At 41.6% G+C, this 26,645-nt stretch overlaps 1 protein-coding gene across 3 annotated transcripts in view; it reads left to right on the top strand.

The window, feature by feature from the left end:
* VPS13A (vacuolar protein sorting 13 homolog A) overlaps nucleotides 1–26,645 on the top strand; it is a 181,439-nt gene that overhangs the window by 121,139 nt on the left and 33,655 nt on the right. For all 3 annotated transcript variants that reach the window (XM_077344731.1, XM_077344732.1, XM_077344733.1), the window contains 12 exons: nucleotides 3,525–3,628; nucleotides 6,459–6,756; nucleotides 8,507–8,902; nucleotides 9,291–9,395; nucleotides 10,897–11,043; nucleotides 13,150–13,278; nucleotides 15,231–15,364; nucleotides 15,569–15,698; nucleotides 19,005–19,237; nucleotides 22,686–22,839; nucleotides 24,605–24,751; nucleotides 26,067–26,148. In XM_077344731.1, coding sequence (XP_077200846.1) covers nucleotides 3,525–3,628; nucleotides 6,459–6,756; nucleotides 8,507–8,902; nucleotides 9,291–9,395; nucleotides 10,897–11,043; nucleotides 13,150–13,278; nucleotides 15,231–15,364; nucleotides 15,569–15,698; nucleotides 19,005–19,237; nucleotides 22,686–22,839; nucleotides 24,605–24,751; nucleotides 26,067–26,148 — 2,059 coding nt within the window. The remainder of the gene's footprint in view (nucleotides 1–3,524; nucleotides 3,629–6,458; nucleotides 6,757–8,506; nucleotides 8,903–9,290; nucleotides 9,396–10,896; nucleotides 11,044–13,149; nucleotides 13,279–15,230; nucleotides 15,365–15,568; nucleotides 15,699–19,004; nucleotides 19,238–22,685; nucleotides 22,840–24,604; nucleotides 24,752–26,066; nucleotides 26,149–26,645) is intronic.

The raw sequence follows: 26,645 nt of genomic DNA, 5'->3' as shown, positions 1-26,645 counted from the left end.
CAGTGAAGAACCTTTCAGTTCCACCCAAGAGGGCAGTTTCAGTGCTGCCAGAAGCAAAGCAGTCCATGAGGCCTGTGCCATCCAAGAAATCTCAATCTCTTTCAGAATTTCTATCTAAGAAGCACAGGAAGACAAAACTAAAGGAGAAGACCCAATTTTCTCCAAAAACATGAAAACAAGCTTCACAGAAGATCCTGGATCTGAGTCCATAGAATTGAGCTGCTATTTACTCCTTTGCCTCACTTGGTTTTTAAAAATTATTAAGAGTTTTTAATACAAAAGGATAAAAGTATTAAACAGCATCTATAAAGAAAAAGTAAAAATACAAAATAGGTGAGTTTCCAGGCAACCAGGGCATGAACACTTACAGATCTTCTCGATCTGTTGGCTGCATTTGATGTGGTCAACCACAAGTTGTTAGCCCACTACCTCCGTGGAGCTGGGATTAGGGGAACAGCCTTACAGTGGCTTATCTCTTTCCTCCAGCACCGGGCACAGCAGGTGGCAGTGGGGAAAGAGTTTTCTGCCCCCGTTTGTGCACCCCTGTGAGGTGCCGCAAGGGGAGATACTCTCCCTCACACTTTTCAACATCCACATGTACCCTCTGGCACAGCTGGTCTGTGGCTTTGGACTGGGCTTTCATCAGTACTCAGATGACACCCAGCTCTATCTCCTGATAGATGGATGGCCAGACTCCCCCTGGAAACATTCGCCAGATGTTTGGAAGCAGTGTCTGGATGGCTCAGGCAGAGTTGCCTGAAACTCAGCCCCTCCTGTGGTTCAGTAGAAAGGGGCAGGACCAGGAAGTGCGCCTCCCCTGCCTGGATGGGGTGCAGCTTATAGCTGTGCCTGCAGCCAGGAATTTGGGAGTGATCTTTGATGCCTCCTTGTCTATGGAGGCTCAGATCACAAAGGTAGCCCACACAGTGATTTACCATCTGTGCCAAGCTAGGCTACTAGTGCTCTACCTGTCCCCAGAACACTTGCCCGCAGTGATCCATGCAATGGTTGCTTCCAGATTGGACTTCTGTAACTTGCTCTATGCAGGCTCTATGTTTGTGACCCAGAAATTGCAGTAGGTGCGGAATGAGGCTGCTAGGGTCTTCATGAGATCATCTTGCAGGGCTCATGTCCAGCATATGCTGAGGCAGATGCACTGGTTACTAATCAGCTTATGGATCAGGTTCAAGGTTTTGGATGAGACTGAGCCAGAAAGATTGGATCTCTCCTTATATAGGCCCCTGCAGAGCCCTGTATAGACACAGCCTTTGGTCAACTGGGCAGAGGCGCCTTTCCCGAGGACAATGGTAGATATTGGGGACTGGTGTACCCTGTTGTTACAGGCTGCGGTTTGGCTAAGAGAAGGGTTATAGATTATTTTACCTGCTATCAAGCACTTTGGTTGTTTCTGCTTTATGGGGGTTTATTCTTTTATTGGAAACCACTGTGAGCCAGACTGGCTTCGGGAGTGGCAGTGGATAAATCCAATAAATACTAATCCTTAACACTATTTCGGTCCCTTATATATTTAGGAAACAGCCTCCTGGGAGGAGACTGTCCAGGGCCCTGTCCATTCAGGTCCACCCTGATTGGTCCTCCCCTTCCAGCTCCCACCCTCCCTCCTTGCTTGCTAGAAGCCTTGTGGCTGCGGCCTCCATTGTCACCCACGAGGAGAGAGGCAGCAACAGGGCTTTGCGGCCCACAGGTACGCTCCTGCTGGGAGGGAGCCGGGGTGGGGGGGTTTGCAGCCTCCCTGCAGGCCGGAAGGGGGAGCTTCACACACTGGGAGCCACGCCCACCCTCTTATGCCCTCCTGCGTGCCGCCCCTTAAAAAGCCCATTTTTAAAATCGGATTTGATACTAGATTGTACATAATTCTGTCTCAAATGCTGTTTTTATTTCTTCAGATTCATACAATCTTTAAATTTTTCAATAATTGTGCATAGAAAAACTACTGACATAGAAATCCTTCTCTTATTAAGTTTTCTCTTGATTCAATTTTACAATCCTCTTGGGAATCCTGTATATATCAGTTGTTAGACATTTTTCTTTTGTTAGCATTTCACATCTATAAAAAGCTTCTTTTTTGAAATCCATAATGGATTTAGGATCTAGGATTATATTTATTCCAAATCATCAATCTTGCACATTAGTTAGTTAGATTTTTATACTGCCCTTCCCTATGGCTCTGGGCAGTTTACAGAAAACATTTTGGAACATATACATGTAACAGTATCAGTATCAATATAACAATGACATACCAACTAGAACTAGAACAGTATTTCAACAATAACGACACTCCCTTGATAGGTTCGACCTCTCAGTCTGGGGGGGGGACCCGTAGATGTTATGGGTCAGTCGGCCTCAAGCAAATGCTTGGTGGAAGAGCTCCTTTTTGCAGGCCCTGCGGAATTGTGGAAGTTCCAGCAGGGCCCTGATCTCTTCAGGGAGCTCATTCCATTAGGTGGGGGCCAGGGCTGAAAAGGCCCTGGCCCTTGTTGAGGTCCAACGTGTCTCTTTAGGGCCAGGGATCCGCAGCCAGTTGGAAGTTGCAGAGTGTAGAGCACTTCTGGAGGTATAGAGTGTACTGTAAATCCGTGTACTGTAAATCCATGTACTGTAAATATCCATGTCTACCAAATCATAGAATCATAGAGTTGGAAGGTACCTCCAGGGTCCAACTCCCTGCACAATGCAGGGTCCAACCCCCTGCACAATGCAGGAATTCACAAGTATTTGCCTACCCACAGTGACCCCAATTTCACACCCAAGTGACCCCACCCACCCACCAAAAATCTCCAGAATTCAGCCTGGCCTGGAGGAAATTAACCTTAAATTATGACAAATCCTACTCTGTTACCAAAAGAAAGAGAGCACCCAGTTATCAGAGGTAATAGTCATGCTCCCTCAAAGTGAGATAGCCTATCCCTGAACTCAACAAAGCATCGCTGATACCAGCGGATCAACAGAACTTTGGAAGCTGTTCTGATTGCTCCTGCCCAGTCTGGTGAGAAGACATCAGCCTATAGTTAACCCTCCTTTTAGAAAACAGGGAATGGAACGTGCATTGAGGATACTGGAAGGGCTGTTGCCCATTCTGCCATTACCCTCTGTAAAAAAAAATAGTAGCAAACCCATGTTGACACTGTATTAAGTGCTGCCTTTTGGCTGGAGGTGCTGGGAATTTGTGGTTTGCCTACATTTCTTGAAAGTTGAGAGAAACTTTAGAAAACCAAGTGGGGTACTTGCTTCCCCTTTTAATAAATGCTGTTGGTAGGAACCATGCTGAAGGACAGGATAGCATCTCACCCTATCAGGAGCTTTTGACTCATCTGCCACAAGCCTGCACATGTGCAGTTCTCATGTGTATCTTTACCGAACAACTGTTAATGAAGATGAAGATCAGTTACAGGTAAGTGCAACTATGTTTTTTTTATGCTCATTGGATCTACTTTTGGCAAGAATGAAATCATTCAGGTGTTGAAAGTGTTGTTTATATCTATCTTCACATTTTTTCTATACAGATAAAAAATCACTTTTCAATTCCCTTGAATATATATGAAGATGGAAAATGTTTGGGAACTGCTTTACCAGAGAACGAATTTAACATACCATTGACTTCTTACAGGTGGTTATTTTTAGTTTTTAAATTTATTTTTACTGCTTTTGAATATATTATTATAAATATTGCCTGTCCAGCAAAGGCTACAAAAAGTTGGCATTAGATAAATATACTGGTTTTAATCCAGACTAAATTTTCTAGTAGCAGAATGAAATGTTCCTTCTTGCCTGTTCACTGCAGCCCGTTGATCTCTTGGCAGATAGGGGACCTGAAGGATGACATGAGGGGTTAGGAGGTCTGCAGTGGGAAGAGGGAATCTGTGGAAACTGCCAATTTAGTTTCCTCTGTCATTTTATCAGTATTTTTTCTTTCAAAGCACTATGTGACATGGCTTATTTCTTGTTTATTGATACCAGTTGGATTATTTCTGATTAAATGTTTTCCATTCATTTATTGATGACAAGAATTTTCAAAGAGAAAAGTTAAAACAGCTGTTCTGGTCAAACCAGCGTAATTCACCTTGGATTCAATAGATAACCTCAAAAAGTTCTACTTTCCCAATTTTTTCTGCTTATCACTGACTGTTCCAGTGTATTCATAGGAGGAACTGATCATGGAAGAAATCAGTTAGTATGGTTAGTCTACTCATAATTGCCATTGTTTTGTCCTTCTTTTATAGAGTGTTTACTGGACTTCATTACTGGCCCTTTCAAGAGCCACAGCAATGCCTGGAGCCCATAGTTCTAACTGATGCTACTGTGGCTAGTGTCCTTTCCTTCATCAAGTTGTGAAATGCCTTACCTCTGAGAATTTATGTCACAGTAATAAAACTGTTTGAATTTTGTAAATGGCCCTAATCCAGATAACCCAGGCTAGTCAGATCTTGTAGGATCTTGGCAACGAAGCAAGGTCGGCCCAGGTTAATAGTTGTATAGGAGACCACCAAGGAAGTCCAGAGTTGCTACTCAGAGGCAAGCAATGGCCGCCTGTGTCACTTCTGAAATTCTCTTGCCTTTAAAACCCTACTAGATAGCCATCAGTTGGCAGCTACATGACAGGGAAAAAAAGTCCTCTGTATATGATCAGAGCGTGAAGTGCCTTTTGCATGCTAACAGGTACACAAAGAAAAAGCAGGGTCATTGTGGCTTCTTACAGAAGCTATTCAACTAGATGAATAGGCGGATGGATGACCTAGACTAGTATTTCTCAGCTTTTTACTGTTGAGAAACCCCTGAAATTTTTCAGGCTTCAAGAACCTCCAGAAGTGGTGTAATTGTGCAGAATATGGTTGGGAAGTATAGCTGTGTACACACCCACCCGTGGCCCTTGTCTTCCTACCCCCTTCCAAGCCCATCATTAGCCATTGGGGGGGGGCAAGTCAGCATGCTCATATATGGTCATATCACATGATAAATGTTGAGAAATGTTTTTATATGTGTGTGTGTGTGTATGTGTATATATATATATATATATATATATATATATATATATATGCATGCATGCATGCATGCATGCATGCAATGTATGGGTGTGAAAGTTGGACCATAAGGAAGGCCAAGCGTCAAAGAATTGAGGCTTTTGAACTCTGGTGCTGGAGAAGACTCTTGCGAGTCCCTTGGACTGCAAGGTGAACAAACCGGTCAGTCCTAGAAGAGATCAGCCCTGACTGCTCCCTTCTAAGGAGCCAGATCCTGAAGATGAAACTCAAATACTTTGGCCACCTCATGAGAAGGAAGGACTCTCATGACAAGGAAGGCAAGAAACGTTTAATCACAAGGAAGAAGCTCTCTTTGCTGCCTTGAACTTCTAACTGAAGTGCTCTCACACCCAACCTCTACTCAAATGGGAGCCCCTATGTGTTGCCAAGCAAGGGGGGAGAATCTCTACGAAACCAGGAGTAAAAGAAAATTTCTGAATTCTTGCAACCTTAAGAATAAACAACATTTCCTAATTTTGCCATCATGTAAAGTTAGTGTAAGAGGACTGCAGTTATATTGCTTTTTATTTAGATTCACAACTAGTCTTTATCTAGGCCATATATGTTACTTTCCTATTAAACATCATTGGATTTTGAATTCTTATAGTCTGATCTGTACCCAAGTTAAACACTCATGTTAAATAAGGAGATATTAAGACTAGTTGATGGCAGTGGAAAGGAAGGAGGAGAGGATATGTCAAACAACCTGAGACAGCCAAAGAATTTTCAGCCTCCCACATTGGCCTATTATGCACGGCCGCTGAAACAGCGGCATGGAGAACGCAGAGGAGGAAGAAGCGAAGCAAACCACTTATGCACGGGATGGAACACAATGGCGGCAAACCCCAGAGTATCCGATTATGCACGCGACTACTCTTGAGCCGCTTCTGGTTGCACCCTGGTCCCGGGAAGCTCCACTTTCTTCCGCATCTCGCTAACGTGGCTTTTTCAGCAGCATACGTTGACTCTGCACCTGGTTGCCGCCTGCAGCGTGCACAATTGGTGATTTTAGCTGCCGCCATTCCACCCCGAATGCGGACCTTCCACTCCGTGCATAATGGGCCATAGTCAGAAATTGACTTGCAAGACAATACACCACACATCACTTGCAATAACATCCTAGTCTGAATGTCATTTTAATGTACAGAATCATGCTATAATAATTGGCAGACCCAGGTTCTTTAAAGAGATAATATCTGCATTAGTATAATGTAACCGTTTAGTTAGGACATGTCCCCCTGTCTGTTCTAGCAGCTCTAAGGTGTAGAAAGAAATACAGCTGCCTAAGCTGTGTGTAACTCCCTTGGATAAAAACATACAGAATGCACTAGTGGATATCAGAAAATAAAATCTCAAACATTTGTTGCTCACAGTTCTTTGAGAGGCTTTCTAAACAAAACTCTGCTCGTTTATTTTCAGATCACTGCTGTTTTTTTCACCAGTAATGGATGATAATGAAGCTTCTGGAAGATATGAATCAAGTGAAGGAGTTAGCTTTGATGAAATGGTGAAGAATTTTGGCAAGTTGTTGCAGAAGAAATGTCAGTCCGTAAAATCAGCCGGCCCGCCACTTATTATTAATATAGTACCAGAGCAAGATACTTTAGTATCCTCAGCATGCACAGATGATCATTGGGATTTACCCTATGTTGTTCATTTATGGCCTTCTGTTCTCCTCCGCAATCTTCTTCCTTATCAGATTGCCTACTCCTTACAGGTAGTATCTGCAGTACTTCGTTTTCTATTCTGTGTAGAAAAATGTTTTCATAGGTCTAGGATGTAGCTTTAATCATCCTATTGGAGAATAAATTTATGTAATGCATGTTCACCAAACATTGAACAACCTGCCCAATTATGTCTAAAACATGTTGCTGGTAGTGTATTGATACTAAAAGGCACATGTCAGATAGTAATACTGGAGTAGTTAGTCTTTTTTAATTTTCCTTTCATGCAATAAAAGCTCTGTGATGCATATTGAACAGTAAATAGTTATTATAAATCATTTATTACCCAACTAGCCTGCAAGCCTGCTGCACTCAGGGATGCAGAGGGTGCTAGTGGGCATGAGATGGGGCGGAGGGAGGTGGTAAGCAGTACGGCCTCCTGGGCCGCTACCCAGGAGAGCGGCTGCAGCTCGCTATGCAAGCCCCCAGAGGCCCAGTGAGGTGGGGGCAGGTGCAACCAGTCCGTGGCCCAATTAGGACCTGCTGTGCACATCCTGATTGGGCTGCAGACTGGAAGTGAAGCCTGGACTGGGCCAGAGAGGCCCGGACAGGCACCATGTGTTCCGGCTTTTTTCTTTTATTTAAGAGCAACAGCGGTTATAATAAGATATAAAAAAGGAGTAAGAATTATTGCAACTGAAGGGGATCCTTATCAGCAATTAGTGGTGTAACTGTATTACAGGTATATGAATCAGGGTAGGCTGAGAGACACAGTGAAATGCAGTGCCTTCTCAGGTTAATATCCAAGGCATACTCTAAGAGAATGTATGCCATATTATCAGTCTTGTCTGCAGGACACCAGCAAATCCATTCTGAGTAAGGTAAATACAAAAGTCTATTCCTCATAACTACTAACAAGTGGGCATTTAATTTAGCCCAAACAAATAAAATTGCCCAAGGACAGAGCATGACCTCATGACATCCTACAATATTCCATTAACCAGAAGTAGTCTTTCTCTGCAGTGACAAAGCCTATTGGCTAAATGCATAAGGAATTTTGAAAATTTAACTGAGTAATAAAATATATTTTACACTGATTTTGCTGTGGTCCCATTTTTTAACCTCAGTCAGGCAGTAGTCAGGCCATCTGATTTCTATTTTAATTATGTGCATTTGAGTTTGGATGATGGTGCTAGTATCTGACTTCCTGTAGAGTTTGAGATGGTTGTAAATACAAAAACAATACAAAAACAAGCAATCATGACATCCCAATGAGGAGCGGAATATAAATTAAATGAATAAATATCTATGAGTTCTTCTCTGCTTAAATTGTAATCAACTCAGAGAAGTACTCCTTTCCCTGTGGGAGTGAAAAGAGGAAAGGGAACGTTACTTTTCTATTTCCTATTTATCTCCCTTTTTTTGCCTTGAATATAGTTTCTGCAATGCCAAGGAAAGCCTCTGCGGTTTTTGTATTAAGACCAACAAAATGATAATTATGATAGCAAGAGATATTTAAATGAGACAGTGATTTTCAAGGGCAACACTTGCAAAGTAATAACATTTATTAGTATTAGCATTTTTCTATTTATTTATTTATTTATTTATTTATTTATTTATTTATTTATTTATTTATTTATGAGATTCTGTTTTGTTGAGATTAGAGCTTTTCATTCATACTGACTTTTTTCAAGACTTACAATGGGTGATGTTCCCACATTTTAAAATGTGGGTTAGAATTGACTGAGTTAATGACTGGCATTAACTGTATGCTTTACCTGTATTGGAATTTTTCTTTCTAAGGGACATAATATAACATGCAACAACCTTGAAAGTGGATGTTCAGCTCAAATTCATAATGCAGTACTGGATCAGAGCAACCTGGAATTATATTTACTTAATTATCTTGATAAGAAATGGAGCTGCGAGTACCATATTCGAACAAATCAACAAGAAATTAGTTTTGTCACATTTTCATGTGTTACTGATGTAGACAAGACAGAACTGGATATTGCTGTCCATATCACCTATGCGACAGGACAAATGATCATAGCAATTCACAGTCCATACTGGATGGTAAACAAGACTGGGCGAATGCTGCAATACAAAGCTGATGGCATTCACCGCAAACATCCACCTGACTATAAGATGCCACTTCTTTTTTCTTTTCAACCCAAGCACTTCTACCAGAATAACAAGGTAGTATTCTAACTCTCAGTAATTTAACTGTGAAGTCCAAATTAGTTTATCAGCACATTAGACTCTGATTCCAGTAGTAACCTTGCTGTTGAGAATATCAAAACTATATTCTGTGTAATGATACCATTTAATAAATCAATTTTTATCTTATTACATATAATTTTATTTATTTAGTATATACCGCCCTCCCCGGCTCATTTTGTAATAAATAATATACTTTGTCCCCTGTTTTCAAAAATTATAACTTTTGAATGATAGTTAAATCTCTTTTTACACTTGTAATGGTAATATAGTCCTTTTTTTAAAATTGAGAATTAGGACATTTTTCTTTCTTGAATTCTACTGGTAATAGTTTTTCAGTTGTGACAAATCAGTGTTCTCCTTACAGGTTCAGCTAATGGTAACAGACAGTGAACTCTCTGATCACTTTTCTCTTGATACAGTTGGCAGTCATGGTTTTGTTAAATGTAAGCGCCACAAAAAGGAATTCCAGGTGAGCTTTTTATGGAATACATATGCCTCTTGTATCCAGAAATTTAATGCACATTTGCCTTGAATTAAAGTCCCCACTGAATTCCCTGACATCCAAGTCAATTTGTATAGAATTTTAAGTTTGCTTCCTACATTTTATTTCATTCCACTTTGGTGTTTCACATTCATAGAGCAAATGGCACTAGGAAGGCTAACATATTTTTAAATGGCTATACAAATGTATGTATGTATGTATGTATGTATGTATGTATGTATGTATGTATGTATGTATGTATGTATGTATGTATTTATTTATTTATTTATTTATTTATTTATTTATTTATTTATTTATTTATTTATTTATTTATTTATTTGGATTTTTATACCACCCTTCCCTACGGCTCTGGGCAGTTTACATAAAACATTTTGGAACATTCACATAGAACACTATCAAAATCAATATAACAGTATAACAATAAAAACAACACACCAACTGGAACAATCAGAACGGCACTGCAACGATAACTTTTACAATCCCTCAGTAGGTTCGGTCCCTCAGTCTGGGGGGGCACCTGTAGATGTAATGGGTCAGTCAGCCCCACCAAATGCCTGGTGGAAGAGCTCCTTTTTGCAGGCCCTACGGCCTGCAAGTTATTATAGTTCCTGTAATACTAAATCAGAAACTCCTGAAGTTACATGTTTTGGCAGATTTCGCTGTGTTTTTAATCTGCATGTTGTTTTTATTTTATTAATGGGACTCCTATGCTTTTATACCCTTGCAACTCATTGCATGTTATCTACCCTCAATCTATGGAAATAGTGGGATATACATTATTTTAAATAAATAAATAACTTGTTAGTATTGTGGAAGTAGCCAGAATGTTTTATTAAGCCTAAGAAACCAGCATGAGCACTTCTATTGGTTTTTTTAAAAATACCTGTAAAGATTGCCAAAAAAATACTATGTCCCCTTGAAATTATAACCTCAGGTTACTTTTGTTAAGAAAAATAATTTTACGAGTGAATTATTTATTAACTTCTTAATATATTTATGAGTAAATACATATAGCGTATCATTTTATTGTTTTAATAAAAATAATAAAGAATTGCTACAAATTAACAATTTTAAAAACCTCCAGTAGTAATGAAAGATGAGCCTACCACCACTTTGATCTGTGCAACTTAGGAAAAAACCCATAAAGTTGACATTAGACATACTTCCCCAAGCATATAGGAACCAGTCAGCTATGAGTCAGCACCATGTGGCAAGGAGAATGTTTGAATGAGTAAATCACATGATAATGTAGCTATTCCTGCAGAGTTGGCAATGGTGCCAAGGGAACAAGAGAAAAAACACAAAATGCTTTCCACAAGTCCACAGGAAATGGGACACAAATAGTGTCAGATTACATGATGCAGTGTGGGTTGAGTTTTTGACTGTACTACATACACAGATGTCATGAGATTGTGCTAAAACATGTTTATATGAAGCATGTGCACTAAAGAATGTTTGTCTTTTCCAGGTTGGCGTCACTATAGATAACAGCAGTTTTAACCTCACTAGGATAGTAACTTTCACGCCTTTTTTTATGATCACAAACAGAAGTACGCATAATTTAGAAGTAGCAGAAGAAGGCACTGAACAATGGATTCCAATAATTTTACAACAGGTAATTTTAAATAATTTTTAATTCTTTTTAATTATTTCTAATACCTAGAGAGCCTGTAAAAATTCTAAGACACACACAAATATGCACACATCTTATGCGGGCTTTCTAGTGTTAAAGTAGTCTGATTCTGAAGTTTGGTGTATAGGCACAAAAGAATACAATTTACAATGTGCTATTTGTTATGTTGATTCATATACTTCCAAAGGAACCGTTAGATTGCACTTTAACAAGTACAGTGAAATGTATAGTAGCCCCTAGTGGTTCATTGACTGCTTTTTTTCATACCGGCATGTATTTTACTGGCCATAAGCTCCTATATTGCATGATTCTTTCTTTTCTTATGAGATTCTTAAGTTAAATATATAGAGTTACACCTGGAGATCTCTTGCTATAACACTTGATCTCCAAACAACAGAGATAATTCCTCTGGAGAAAATGGATGCTTTGGAAAGTGGACTCTAAGGCAGCATACTGTGCTGAGGTTCCTGTCCTACCTAAACTTTGCGCTCCGCAGCCCCTCCCCCAATCTCCAGGTACTTCCCAACCCAGAACTGGCAACCTTATAAACATGGGATTCTGTGTCCTTGGCTAAGTAATTGCTTAATACTTTCAGTCATTGTTGACTCTTTCTCCTGTTTTTAAAACAACAGTGATCTGGAACAATATGTTGTCCACACAAGCAGTTCTGACACTGTCCTGGGAAAAAATGCATAGTGTTAAATAGATTGCCATAATTATAACCAGCAGCAGTTTCTGCCACCACTGTGGCTGGATAAAAGAGCTGTTACAGTCATTTATTTAATTATTATTTATTTTATTTATATACTGCCCTCCCCTGAGGCTCAGGTCACTGTTGCTCAGTTGAGTGACAGTATTGCCAAAGTGAAAACACTTTTAAGCTCCATTGATTTAAATTTAATCAATAAAATTATTAATGGTTATCTAAAGTTATATCATGTGCTTTGTGATGCCTGCGGCAGATTCTGAGTGTCTCTCTATGTGATCATAATCGAAATGGAACAATTCAGACAAAATGTGACAACCAGCTGCAAATTAAAGAACAAATCCAAAAGTGCAGACTGCAATGGTCTGGCCATGTCTGCAGAATGAACACCAGCAGACTGCCTCAAAGTCCTTTGGCGAGAAAGACCAACTGAATGGAAGATCCAACAACTGGCGCCAAAGAAAACATGGCTTAAACAGATAGAGGAAGACCTTAGAAACCAGCGATTGACTATCCATGCGATTGACTATGACCAAAACTACTGCCACCAATCGCCAAGAGTGGAAACGTATTATAAACAAGGCAAAAAATCCAGCAGCACCTACAGCAGCATATTGGCTGAGAAGACAACCTGCTCCACCAATCGCCAGCTAAAGCATAAAAAGAAGAATGTCCCTTACTGGAAAATGCCCAGCTCATATATAATATCTGTACACATGTGAATATTTGGAAAAGCTTATGGCTGATTTTATGGAAGAAAATATATTGAGTGAATTTGCCCTTAGAAAGTTTCACATTAATTCCCCAGTGTCTCTGTTTAAAAGGATCTGTTAGTTCATTATGTGAAACCTGAAACCCTGGAGAGTAGCTGTCAGTCATAGTACACAATAGTGATACTGTTATGGCAATGGTCAGATTGGATATAGGTCACCTGTATATGATACTTCATAGCCTCTTGTGGCACAGGGTGGTAAGGCAGCTGACATGCTGTCTGAAGCTCAGACCATGAGGCTAGGAGTTCGATCCCAGCAGCCAGCTCAAGGTTTCCTTCCATCCTTCCAAAATCGGTAAAATTAGTAGCCAACTTGCTCGGAGGTAAAATGGTAATGACTGGGGAAGGAAATGGCAAACCACCCTGTATTGAGTCTGCCAAGAAAACGCTAGAGGGCGTCACCCCAAGTGTCAGACATGACTTGGTGCTTGCACACCTTTACCTTATATGATACTTCATTTCTCATTTTATAAACATAGGTCTTACAGTGTCCCAAGTGATTTTTAGTACTTGGCTACTCTTTTTTTATTTTATATTGATTTAAAAGAATGCAGTATTTTTTTTAAGCCTACAGTACAATTTTCCATTATGTATTTTCTTCTTATTCTAGTGTACTCCTTTTTGGCCTGAAAATAATGGAAGTAAATTACTTGTTAGAGTAGAAAATTCAGACGTTCTACCAAAAATTATACAGCTTGATAAGCAAGAAAATTGTTTGCTGTTGCACTTGGACAACCAGGTAAGTAGTATTTTTAACTAGTTTGGAAAATGTGTATATTTCACTCTCTTCCTTCTAAAATTTAGAGATCTTAAGGCTTTTGCTTTCAGTTATAAATGACTCCTTAATACAATAGATTTTTCCCTAATTCGAAAGGAGTCTGTCATTAGGCTTTTGAAAAAACCCTCTATAGCAGGCTTTCTCAACCAGAGTGTAATGAAATCCTGGGGTTACTTGACAGCCTTGGAAGATTTTCCTGAATAGGTAGGAATTTATTTTTTATATATTTTTAAGATTTGTAAAACTAATCAGGTGGTATGACCATATATGTTTACCTTGACACACAAGCATGGCAATAATGTGCCTGGAGGGGGTGGGAAGGGGAGAGGCCCGAGGTAGGCATTTATTATTATTATTATTATTATATATCATTTATTTATTAAATTTATAGCCCACCTTCCTCCAAAGACTCAAGGTAGGTTACATAAAAATATATAGTTCCATAAAATTCCGCAGCTATTCTTTCCAACCATACTGTGTATGATCGCACCACTTCTGAGGTTTCTCAAAGCTTGAAGAATGTTTCAGGGGTTTCTCAATGGTAAAAAAGTTGAGAAAGGCTACTCTATAGGGAAGCAGGTTTTAGTCAGTTATAGACCAGGCTACCTAGGTTAGATAGCTGAATAAGTGGTGGTAGAGCAACTAGAATTTCCTGGATAAAACGTTTGCTCTTGAACTTTTTCAAGTCAGCTTGAGACATGACTTTTGGATATTGCTTTGTATTTCTGGTAGATAAACAGTGCTTTCAAAAGGATAGAGGTAACATTTGCCAGTTGTTTGGAAGCAGTGGCAGCTTGGTTCACGCAGAGCCACCTGAAACTCAACCCCTCCAAGATGGAGGTCCTGTGGTTAGGTAGGAGAGGACTGGAAAAGGAAGTGTGGCTTCCCTGCCTAGGTGGTGCACAGCTGATGGTTGCACAATCAGCTTCAAATCTGGGCATTATTTTTGATGCCTCCTTATTTATGGAGGCGCAAGTCACCACAGAAGCACAGCTGGCATTCTATTACCTCCACAAAGCTAGGGTACTAGCACCCTACCTGGCCTTGGAACACCTTGTTACTATGATCCACATGACCGTCACTTTTAGGCTAGATTACTGTAATTTCCTCTATACGGAAAATATAACTAGTTCAGAATGCAGCAGCACAGGTCCTGATTCATATTCGACCTATAATGAGGGAGCTGCAATGGCTTCTTGTTGAATTCCAGATCAGATTCAAGGTACTGATATTGACTTTTAAGGCATTTGCATTCTGAGCCTGACTATATCCCTCAGAGAACACTTAGCTCTACCAAAACAAGCAAGCTGGTAATCCCTGGTCCAAGAGATGGCTCAACCAGGGCCAGGGCCTTCTTGATTCTGACCCAGTGAAATGAGCTCCCCAGAAGAGCTCTGGGTCTTACAAGAAGTGCCACAGTTCCAAAGAGGCTGCAAAATACAGCTCTTCCCCCAGGCATTCAGTTGAGACCAATGAACTGACAAAACTTTATCAATTGTGTCTTCCCCCATGATTTTCTACCACCGTGGACTAAGAGGGGAGCAGAGCTGCTCAATCAGTAAACTTCAATATAGCTAAGTAAGGAACACATAAGACTAACGTGAGCAGGTAGGTTCATTTGTGAGAAAGTGGTCCCAGGCTGCAAAGAGCTTAAAAGTCAATTGTAGCACCTTGAGTTGAGCCAGGAAGGAAATTGTAGTGTAGATGGATCAAAATTGGAATGGTCTTCCCACTATAGTCAGTGTTCTGACCACCTCTGACCAACCTCCAGTCACCTGTTCACAGTTTCCACAGATATCAAGTGAATATTTTTAAGTGTTTAAAATCTTCTATTAAAACAATTAAGTGTTCAGTTTTTTATGATGGCAGCATTAATCTGGTAAAGTGTAATGTGCTGTTTTTGTATCTGATAGCTTGGAGGCATTGTTGTAGATATTACATTGGCTGAACATTCTACATCAATTACGTTTAGTGACTATCATGATGGTGCAGCTCCCTTCTTGATAATTAACCATACTAAAGGAGAAAGGATTGAATATGGTCAAAGGTATGTACACAACATTTGTAATTTTTTTAAGGATATAGGAAATTAAAGAATTCAGTGATATACCTGGGTTTTCGTATGAACTTACAATCTTATTGTTGCTTCACTGGTGATGAACTTGGGTTCATTAGGTATGAGACATAACAAATATCATAAAAATGAAAATAAACCTTTATTTGCAACTTTTATCCTAATTTTCATTTACAGTTCTCTCTCTGTGATGGAAGATTCTCTGGCACCAAATAAAGCAGTGTTATACACATGGGCTCACCCAATAGGCTCTAGAAAATTAAAATGGAAATGTGGAAAAGGAAGTGGGGAAGTAACACAGAAAGATGTATGTATGCTATTTTTAGTCAGATAATATATGTGATCCTTTGCCAAAATAATCTATTGTACTTAATAAACAAGCTCAAAAGTATTGTTAGAATCAGTATGTTAGTAAAATAAATCAGCATCAAACAGCCAGAACCATTAAAAAAATAAATGGAAGTCAAAGAACACATAAGGAATCAGGCTGAAGGGAACAACAGTGTTTGACTTGCTATAAAGCCAATGGTATAATTCAGACATAGCAGTATACTGTGGTTTGTCACTATATAAACAGGAATGAGGATCTTTAGGTTTTTATGTTCCATATACATACTTCTCTCATGTGTGGTGCAATTATTACTTGCTTCCATATTTATAGCAAACAATATACAAAAACCAACTATGTAAGTAAGGCCTTCTTTTTTTTTCAAAAATGCTGATCATAATACAACACATTGTTATCAAAAAACCCAACAATTCATATTTAATGAACAAATACAATACAGTGGGCCTTTTCGCACGGGGATCTTTGTTGCAAATTGTTTGCGGAATGAAAAATCGCCATTTAAAATAGTGGAATTCGTCGTTATGCATACCTGCCTTTGTAGTGGAATCAGTTGCGTTTTTTAGCGTTTCCCACAGGCTTCCGGTCTCGGCAGAAATCGCTAGAAAGGAAGCGCTATTGCCAAGCTCGTCCCGCCCCTGGCCGTCAAGCAGCCAATGGGCAGCCGTTAGCATGCTCCCAAACAGCCCCTTTCCCTTTAAGAAAGGTTTAAAAAAAAAAAAAAAGACCCATAGCAACGAATCTAGGTAGACTCGTTGCAACGGAGAGACCCATCCAGCTGCCTAATGTGAGCTGTCGTTTGATTGTATGATCGTTGGCACGCTGCCTCGAGTGATAAAAAAAAAATCCCCCCCCCCTCTCACGGGCCCGATTTTCGGCTGAATTAATGTGTAAAAAATAAAGGGACTTTATTTCAGCAAACGGGCTTTTATGTGGTTTGTGCTTAGTGACTAAAGGTGAAGGACTGAAGCCAGGGAAGCCTCTAAACAGAAAGAGGCTCGCTGGTGCGTTTATCCCCGCTCGCTCGGAGAAAAAAAAATGGCGATCGCTTCGCCGGAAGTTTGGAGGACAGGCTCAGGAGGAGGGACTTTGAAGAACCCGCAACAATGGTAACGCACAGGTCTTTAGCGCTAGTGTTGCAGATTGGTTGCAGGAGTGTATCGCTATCCGGAGGGTGAATCCACTTTTCTGGATTCCCCTGAAAGCGCTACAACGAAGCGCTTTTTGCTGATTGGTTTCAGGAGTGTTGCAGATTGACTGCGACGTCGTGCGTTAAGGCAAATTAGTAGCGTTTTCAATTAGCAACCATTGTGCTATTTTGAAGCCGTGCGAAATGGCCCAGTGATTAGAGTGATAGGTTCAAAACAGCCTTTTCTTTTCTGGCACAGTGTCTCACAACATGGCAGCATGACCAGCTTACAGTCCATAACTTCACTGGCTTTTACAAACTTGCAACTGTGCATGGTAAACATGCAGTAACTTGGCAATATTCTTGCAGATAACTTGCAGGATGTGACAGGAATTCCAGGTATTTCCTGTTTCACAACTGCTTCCTCATATGTCCAAAAGATTGTCCAGTCATTCCAATAGCTTGGTAGACATTAATTCCAGCTAGCTGGAACATATAGCAGAGAAGGAAGGCTTGTTGGCCACAGGATTATTAATGTCTATTATTAATGCTTCCCAGCCATGTTGCACCACTTCAGCGGTTTCTCAAAGCCTGAAGAATGTCTCTGATTTCTCAATAGCAAAAAAGTTGCGAAAAGCTGCTATAGAGTAACAATAGGATTTTACTGCTGATCAGTGGGATAGAAATTCACTGCTGCTAATGCCTCTGCAAGGTCATTAATATAAAGATCAAATAGGAATGGAGCCAACAGGCAACCCTCCATCACTCACTTGGACAAAGGGATGTCCTTTGTCTGTGGCCCTTCAAGGCCAAAACAAACATGAGCAGTAGGAATAAGTAGACTAAATACAGCTGAGATGGTGTGCAGCCAGCAAGACATTCCTTCTCCCGCTCATGTTTCAGTGACATGCAATAAGTGCTCGTTGATTTGTGAATAGGAGTTTACAAGGATTTCCCTATTTTCATCTGAAATATTGGAAAGTATGCAGCTGATGCTGGAAGTATAGAGATGACACAGGGAATGGAACATTCCATTCCAGGGAATGGAAGTTTTTAGTATTTTGTTGCCATGTTATAGATTTATAGCTTTGGGGAACTGTTTTTAGGTTATTATTGTATATATTGTATGTGATTTTATGGAAATAGATATTGTTTTATGTTATACTAGGAAAAAAATCCCACTGTAGTAAAAATATAGTGGGCTCTAGTGGCCCCCCTCAGGGCGGACAGGGCAGAGAGGGTGCAGGCAGCCACGTCCCAGGAAGCCCTCATGTCGCCCCTGAGAGGCGGCATATTTCCCAGGACAAGGAGGAAGGGAAACCATCCCCGTCCCCCTAGCAGCTTTCGTCTCAGGCAGCCCATATGCCACCTCTGTGGGCGGCCTGAGGGGTTCCCAGGGCAAGGGGGAATGGAATCCTTCTCCAGGACACTTACCGCTGGGTTCGGGTGGCCAGGAGCGCAATGGCGGCGAGTTCAGCAGAGCACTCCTGGCTGAACAGGTGGGGGGGCAGTCCCTGTCTGGACCGCAGCCCAATCGGGAGATGGGAAGCGCCTCCTAATTGTTCCAAAGTCTGGACAGGCCCTGCCCAGTCTTTGCACACCTAGTCCTTACCCTTTTATTTATACAGCAAAGCTGTATAAAGATTACTGTGAGCCAGCTTGCTGGGAGTGGCAGTATACAAATCTAATAAATAAAATAAACATACCAGAACCAGTAATTTGCACACAGCGTTTTTTTGCAATCTTTACAGGTATTTAAAAAAAAAAATAGAAGTGCTTGGTTTAATGAAACATTCTGGCTACTTCCACAATATTAACAAGTTATTTATTTATTTATTTAAAATAATGTATATCCCACTATTTCCATAGATTGAGGGTAGATGCCATGCAATGAGTTGCAAGGGTATAAAAGCATAGGAACCCATTAATAAAATAAAAGCAACATGCAGATTTAAAACACAGCCAAATTTGCCAAAACATGTAACTTCAGGAGTTTCTGATTTAAACCTGAAGTTGAAATCATAAATGTTTTGTTAGCATAGAACTTGCTTTAGGATAAATCTCAAATTAGACTGTAAGTGTTTTTAGGATTTAAAACTATTGCCTGAATGTAAATGTTTGCTTTATGTCTGTTACAGGACTTAATGACACCTATCCAAGCAGGAAGCAAGAAAATTTATTTAGTTTCATTTTTTGAAGGCTTACAGCGTATTATCCTATTCACAGAAGATGAAAAGGTTTTCAAACTGGCATATGAAAGTGAAAAAGTTGAATTGGCAGAACAAGACATAATTGTATCATTACAAGATGTTGGGATTTCTTTAGTAAATAACTATTCAAAACAGGAAGTAGCTTACATTGGAATCACAAGGTAGGAATGATATGATAAATGTATAATCTGTTGTATCCTAACATTCAGCTCAGAACAGCAAATTCTACCAGTGCAGTCAAAATCCTGCCAATTCAAGAGGTTCTACTGTCAGCTATGGGACATGCCATGTTTATGTACTGAAAATGCTAATCTAATATTTTAGCTACATAAGTACGAAATGGTGGGATATAATGGACAGATTTCTGAGTGATTTGATTCTATTATGTTTTATAGAAAATTCTGTTTAGAGGTTTACTTCCTGTTTGGAGACATTCTCAAAATGAAAACAAGCATATCAAAATTAATTAAATATTTTTAAGTCCCATTCTTTTCATGGTGAAGTGTTATGTATGTATTGAATTTTCTTACTGAAATGTCATGAATATTGCTTTAAAGTAACTAAATAGAGTTTTCTATTTCTCTGACATTGTAATCTAAATCTTTGACTGCTGAAACTTATGACTTGCTGGTCTCTGACCATATAATAAATATCTATCTACTTTAAAGTATTTTATTGACAATTGAATCATCCTAAATTCTATGTATTTTATTTATGCATTATTCCTTATTTAGGTTATACTATATTTACAAGGTGTGGACTCACAAAGATATGTGGGTGGGCATATTATTCCACACGTACACACAATTTTCTCTTTCTCGTTACTGAAAGCTCCCAAAAAAGAAGACAAGTTGTTTTTTTAACCTCACCTTTTACTGCTTAAAAGTGGGATATAAAACAATTTACAATGGCCTTCCCTTCCTCTCCCCACAATAGGTGAGACTGAGAGAGTTTTGAAAGAAATTGCTCTATGAGGACAGCTTCTAACAGAACTGTGACTGTGCCAGGGTCACCCAGCTGGCTGCATGTGGAGGAGTAGGGGCTCAAACCCATATTGCCATATTAGAAGCTTCCGCTCCTAACCACTACACTAATCTGGCTCTCTCCTTTCCATTCTTCCTTCCTATCCACCAGTAAGACTTGCAGTGGGCATCTCATTTTTCCCTGTATCCTCTTCCCCCCAAATTTTCCTTCCTCCCAAAGCAGTTTACATAATTCTCCTTGACTCCATTTTATCCTCAGAATAACCCAGGGCATAGAAACAGACTGGGAGTCAAAAATCCTGGGAAGGATCGTTTTTCTCAGCCTCTCTGTCCCTATCCCCAGGAAAGAGATTAAGAGAGAAAGAGGCAATCTGCTTGACCCTTCCTTGCCCTCCCACAGGGGAGATGGAGGAAAGAAGAGGCAGCTTGCCAAACTATTGGCTGTACACTGCTTTCTTTACCAAAAGTGAGGCTTGGGCAAGTTGGCTCAGCCCTTCTGTCACAACTTGCCTGGTCCAGGTTGAGGAGGGAAGGCCATCAACCCCCTGGAATCATTCTGGTGCTCTTAATGGCCAGTCCATGCTACGTGTGAGGAAAATTAGGCTGAGAATGTAGAACTGGCCCAAGGTCACTCAATAGGTTTCAAAGGTAGAATAGCATTCAAGTTGCGTGTCTGAAACTCTAACCACTGTACTACACCGGCTTTTACAGGGTGGTTGCTGGTGAACAGTAACAAACAGCCAGGCCTGAATGAGTCATGAAAGTTGGATGGTAGCAAATCACCTAATGAGGCCGCCTTCAAAGGCCAAGATTTATATATCCTCAGATCAGATGAGATCTGGCTGGGTTGAGAATTAAAAATATTGATGATTATATATATTACTAGGTAAAAAGCCCGCTGCATGCTTCAATGCAGCGAGTGCTAGCAGGGATTGTTTGGGGGAGAGGTGGAAGGAGGCAGGGCCAGGAAGGCAAAGCAGGCTCCAGCGCCCTCCCTTCCCTTCCTTCCAGAATACAGCATAGGGAGCAGGCGGTGGCCCCAGGACTGGCAGTCCTTGGGCAGGTAGTCCTTGGGTAGGCTGCCAGCAGCCTCGCAACCACAGTGTAGGCACTGGCGAGGTGCAGGCAGCAGCAGCCGGCTTGGGGGCGCTGGTGGCTCGAGGCCACGGAAGCTGGCCACTCCCTGGGGCCGTATCTGCCCCCTAGGGGCCGCTGGCTCCTCTCGGCCACCTCAGTCCACCTCCTTCACCCAGCGGCTGCCAGCGGCTCATTGTTGTGGCCATGGGTGCTGCCAATGCCTCAGGACATTCCTTCCTCATCACGGCTGCAGCCGTGTTATCCTGGTGGCCGCGGCTGCTGGCTCCTCATGGCCACTGCCTCCTCAGGGTTGGTGGCGGCACCTCACAGTCACCACTGCCACCGGCCAGGTAAAGCAGCAGACTGGGTAGAGTTCGGAAGCTGGCAGGGAGTCTGGTTGTGAGGTGGTGCGCACCTTGCAGTAGTGTTTTGGGATTGACAGGGGCTAGCCCAATCCAGGCACAGCCAGCTGTAATGGCCGTTCCTGGATTGGCCCGCTATGCTGGAAATGTCATGGACAGTGGATTGTCCCTAGTTCCATTTCCAAAATATATAGAGGCACTATGGTTACAGAAAGTGGAGAGGAACTAAGGAGCCTGTTGATGCGGGTGAAGGAGGAGAGTGCAAAAGTTGGCTTGAAACTCAGCATCAAGAAAACGAAGATCATGGCATGCATCCCTCACAATTCCTGGCAAATAGATGGCAAAGAAATGGAGACAGATTTTATTTTCCTGGGCTCCAAGATCACTGCAGATGGGGACTGCAGCAAAGAAATTAAAAGACGCTTGCTCCTAGGGAGCAAAGCTATGGCAAATCTAGACAGCATCCTAAAAAGCAGAGGCATCACCCTGCCAACAAAAGTGCATTTAGTCAAGGTTATGGTATTCCCAGTTGCAATGTATGGCTGCGAAAGTTGGATCATAAGGAAGGCCAATCGTCAAAGAATTGAGGCTTTTGAACTCTAGTGCTGGAGAAGACTCTTGCGAATCCCTTGGACTGCAAGGCGAACAAACTGGTCAGTCCTAGAGATCAGCCCTGTCTGCTCCTTAGAAGGCCAGATCCTGAAGATGAAACTCAAATACCTTGGCCACCTCATGAGAAGGAAGGACTCCCTGGAAAAGAGCCTAATGCTGGGAGCGATTGAGGGCAGAAGAAGAAGGGGACCACAGAGAATGAGGTGGCTGGATGGAGTCACTGAAGCAGTCGGTGCAAACTCAAATGGACTCCGGGGAATGGTAGAGGACAGGAAGGCCTGGAGGATCATTGTCCATGGGGTCGCGATGGGTCGGACACAACTTTGCACCTAACAACAATAACAGCATGGTTACAGATTTATGACTTTAAGAATATAAGTAATTTTCACTTAATAGCAAAATACAACTTGAAAAGGGAAAATGGGGCCTCAATGTTATCAGAAAGCTGAATTGTATACTTGTTTCTGACATGTTCATTCTGAAAACACTTGAACAGAATCCGTTGTAATTTGGTAAACACATTGAAATGAAGTCTCCTCTTGGATTTCTGTTAATTCTTAAATTTTGTTTGCTAGTTCTGATGTAATTTGGGAGACAAAACCCAAGAAAAAGTTACGATGGAAGCCTCTGAGTGTGAAGCAAACTGACAAGCTGGAGAAAGAATTCAATGAATACTGTGGACAGTCACCAACTGAAAATAAAATAATCGATTTGGATAATAATGTTCCGGTAATCCCAAGACAGCATTTTTAAATATTAAATTGTAAAATATGCTTTAATTTTTGCAGGTTAATATCTTTTACTGGAGAACTGCAGATAGTGTTTTTGGCTATCCTGTCTTTTTCTTGCACTCCTCCCTGATCTCTGCTGTGGCTTCTTCCTGTCCCATAACAAAAGCTTACAGCCAAAACCAGATAATGATCAGAAGGAAATCCCACTGTAACTGTCCATTGGATTGTAACCGTTTCCTGCCCAGCACTCTGGACAGGAAATGGACAAGCCATGCCAAGTTACCTCTTCATCCACTAGGATTGCCAACATCCAGGTGGGACCTGGAGATGTCCTTCTTTTACAACTGATCTCCAGACTGCAACGATCATTTCCCCTCGAGAAAATGGTTGCTTTGGAGGTTGGACTCTATGGCATTGTGCTTTGCTGTATCCTCTCTTCTACAAATGCCACCCTTCCCACACTCCACTTCCTAAATATACAGGAATTTCCCAGCCCAGAGCTGGCAGCCCTATCCCTCACACCCTTTTCTTTACCCAGCAGTTCTGTCTTTGCTGTTCATATCAAATTTATCATAATTGTAAATAACTATTTGTTCCCCAATATTTCCTTGAATCTATCAAAATATCAATTTGAATAAAAAACTGCTTCATGTGCAGAAATTAAGATAATCTGTTATTTCTATAAGGTGGAACACTAGTTACCAGTTTATGATTCTTTGAGATATTTAATCGTGGCCTTCAGTCTGGCTTTCAGATCATTCTAAACTGACTAGAATATGTGTCTTCTATGGGGAAGACAGAACACATATTCTGAGACAGAAATGCAGTGCTCCTTTCTACTGTATTCGTTTTATGTTAGTGGTACAACACACACACACACACACATATATATATATCCCTCTCCTAGACTGATTATGCATGGGGCGGAAAGACCAGGCTGGCAGCAACAGGGCTGCGGGGCCAATCCCTGGTTATACACGACGTCACCACCATCCCGGCCGCCTCCCAGTCCTGGCCTAACTCAGGGCCTTGAATGGTCTGCGGTAAGGGAATGCGAATAGTTCTGCAGCCACCACCTACAACCCTGCCAGGCCAGCCCTGTACCCCGACAGGAACACCAAACGCCCTGAACAGCTTCGCGGAGGCACAGAGCAGAATGGGGCATCGTCCCTCCCCCACAATGGTGGGTTAGTGGCACACCATTCTCTTCCCATTGTGTGGTGGGGCCCCCATGTCTCCCATCCTCCCCCCCCCCCCGCTGCTGCTGGCACCATGCAGCACGATGGGCTCTTCCAGCCTTGGTGTTGTGCGTGTGCACCAGGGGATTTCTTATCCCACGCATTCTCGGGAAGTGGCAGGGCACGCTACCCCACCGCAAGGGATTGGCATCAGCCTGGAGCAGCCGCTGCCATGCATGATTAGTCCTACTGACTTTGTTTAGAAATGCTACTTGTGGGTTTTTTACTCAATAATATATTCTTCAAAGACTTTGGAGGTTTTCTGTAACATTTATTCTTTATTTACCAAATCACTGGTAGCTCAATAAAATGATGTTACTCTTAACATCCAACCTATTTTAAAGCTGTGGCTATGAGCCATCTAAAGTTAAGCAGCTTTGAGACAAATGGAATTGAAGTGGAAGGTTAAGCTTAAACGTCTCCTATTAAAATCAAAGGCGTTTGTATTTGGCTGAATTGTTCCCTGTGTTTTATTTGAAATATTTTTCAGCATTAAGATGAGGACATTTCTTTTTAATATGTCAGGTCTGTTTGACTCCTACTGGTAATAATATGAAAATACTCCAACCAAATGAAATTCCTCTGAGAAGAAGTTTTTTACCAGCATTGAAAGTTCAGTACAGTACATCTGAACATCAGTCATCCTTCAGAGTTCAGATTTATAGGATTCAGGTATGTTTGCCAACAAGTATTCAAAAACTTTGGGATAGCACCAGATCAAGGCATGATATACAATGAAATACAGTTTTTTATTTTTTTAGTGTGCCGTTTATTTATTCTTTCAACTATAATTTGAATTGTTTTTGATAATATAATGCTTCAGTAACTGCATTTTTGGAGCATTTTTAAAATTGTGCTTATCAAATGACAAAAACAATTGTTTTATATAAATACTAGATTTAAAGTACATTTTATCTTTAAATAAAATGGGCGCTAGAGGTTCCCTCCCCCGGGGCCGAGTTCCAAAGGGTTCTGCGCACCCGGGGCCGGCATGGGTCGCAGAAGCAGGCATGCTGGTACCCGAGGTGTAGTGCGAAAGGCTTCCGGCGGGCTGGGCTTCTGGTCATCTTGCGGCCTCCCTGTGTTCTGCGGTGGAGGCTCGATAGCGTCAGCGAGGCGCAGGGACGCTTGGTCGGCGGCTGCTCGGAGGCGTGCAGACGGAGCCTTTGCCACGGCTCGCAGCGTGCCAGGGGAGAAGGGGCCGGTCTCCGAGGGGGTAAGGTCTTGTCTGAGTGTGTGTGGGTGGGTAGGGTTTAGGGGGGGAAGTGCGGGGGAGTCGGCGAAGGGGGAGATGTTGGGAGGATAGTGAGAGAAGGGAGGGGGGGTATCACCGGCGGGCGGCGTTGAGAGCGGGCGGTGGGCGAGCTTCTTCCTCATTCGGCGGCAGGGTCCTGGAGGTTGGCGGCAGATAGGTGGGAGGCGGAAGGCATCCTGGGACCGTGGCATTGCTGCCCGGCTCCCTGTCGAAGTGTTGAGGGCATGCGGCTGGAAAGGAGCAGGGACGCCGCGCCTCTCACCGCGTCAGGCCATCGGGAAGGGAGCCCCTGGCAGCCGCGCGGCCGCTGGCCTGACGCGTCGGAGGCGATTTGCGCCTCTCGACGCATCAGGCCGCCATCAAGGGAGCAACTGCGAGCCGCGCTCCACGCGGCTTGCAGTTGCTTCCTTGTCAGCAGGGTGGGGATTGGCCCGACCGATGGTCTGTCCGGAGAAAGGGGCCAATCAGGACCCTTCCTCATCACGGACAAAGCCCTCCCACCAAGGGCTTAACGAATTATTTAGTCCGCGGTGCCGCGGGTGTGTTAAGGATAAATAGAAAAGGAGCTTAGATGTGAAACTTGAATATTTTAAAAAATATTTTTCTTTTGAAGTTATAATTTGCGAAGCAACAATACTTGTAATTTAGTACATATGTGAAATATCTAATACAAAAGCATTTGCAAATGAACATCTAACATGCACCATATTGTACTGTTATTACCCCTATCAGATACAAAATCAGATTCCTGGAGCCATATTTCCCTTTGTGTTTTATCCTATTAAACCTCCCAAGTCCGTCACTTTGGATTCAGGTTTGTTAATGACATTTAATGCATTATGTTTTCTGTGCATCCTAAATAATGTAGACAAAACAAAATAAAGATCTTCCATTTAAATAATCATTCATAATTAGATCAGGAAGGAAATTTGATTTAGTCAGTAGGTTTTGATCTAGATTCCTAAATGTTCTGGAACTTGGCATGTCTGACAATATATTGGACAAACATGAGCGTTCTGTTTCACTTGAATAAACTGTTTGCCCTAACATGACTAGTGGGATATTGACTGGCACAGGTTCTGCCTTCTGTCTTTCCTTAGAAACTGGCCTAACTAAATGGACCCAAAAGCTTGCCTCCAGCCTGTTAGCTACAGCTCACATCTGTGGACAGTATTAAAAAGTATATAAAGCAAGAATGCTGTGTCCAGGCTGGCTTGGGAGAAGCAAAGGAGTTCAGTGTTCCAAGCTAGTGTATTTAAGGAAGCTTAAATGGTCCAGCTGAAGTGAAGCAGTCTTGGGAAAGATGTTTTC

The sequence above is a fragment of the Paroedura picta genome, chromosome 7 (assembly GCF_049243985.1).
Source record: "Paroedura picta isolate Pp20150507F chromosome 7, Ppicta_v3.0, whole genome shotgun sequence".
In the NCBI taxonomy this organism is placed as follows: domain Eukaryota; kingdom Metazoa; phylum Chordata; class Lepidosauria; order Squamata; family Gekkonidae; genus Paroedura; species Paroedura picta.
The sequence above is the reverse complement of the archived record's forward strand: the minus strand, read 5'-3'. Positions and strand labels throughout refer to the sequence as shown.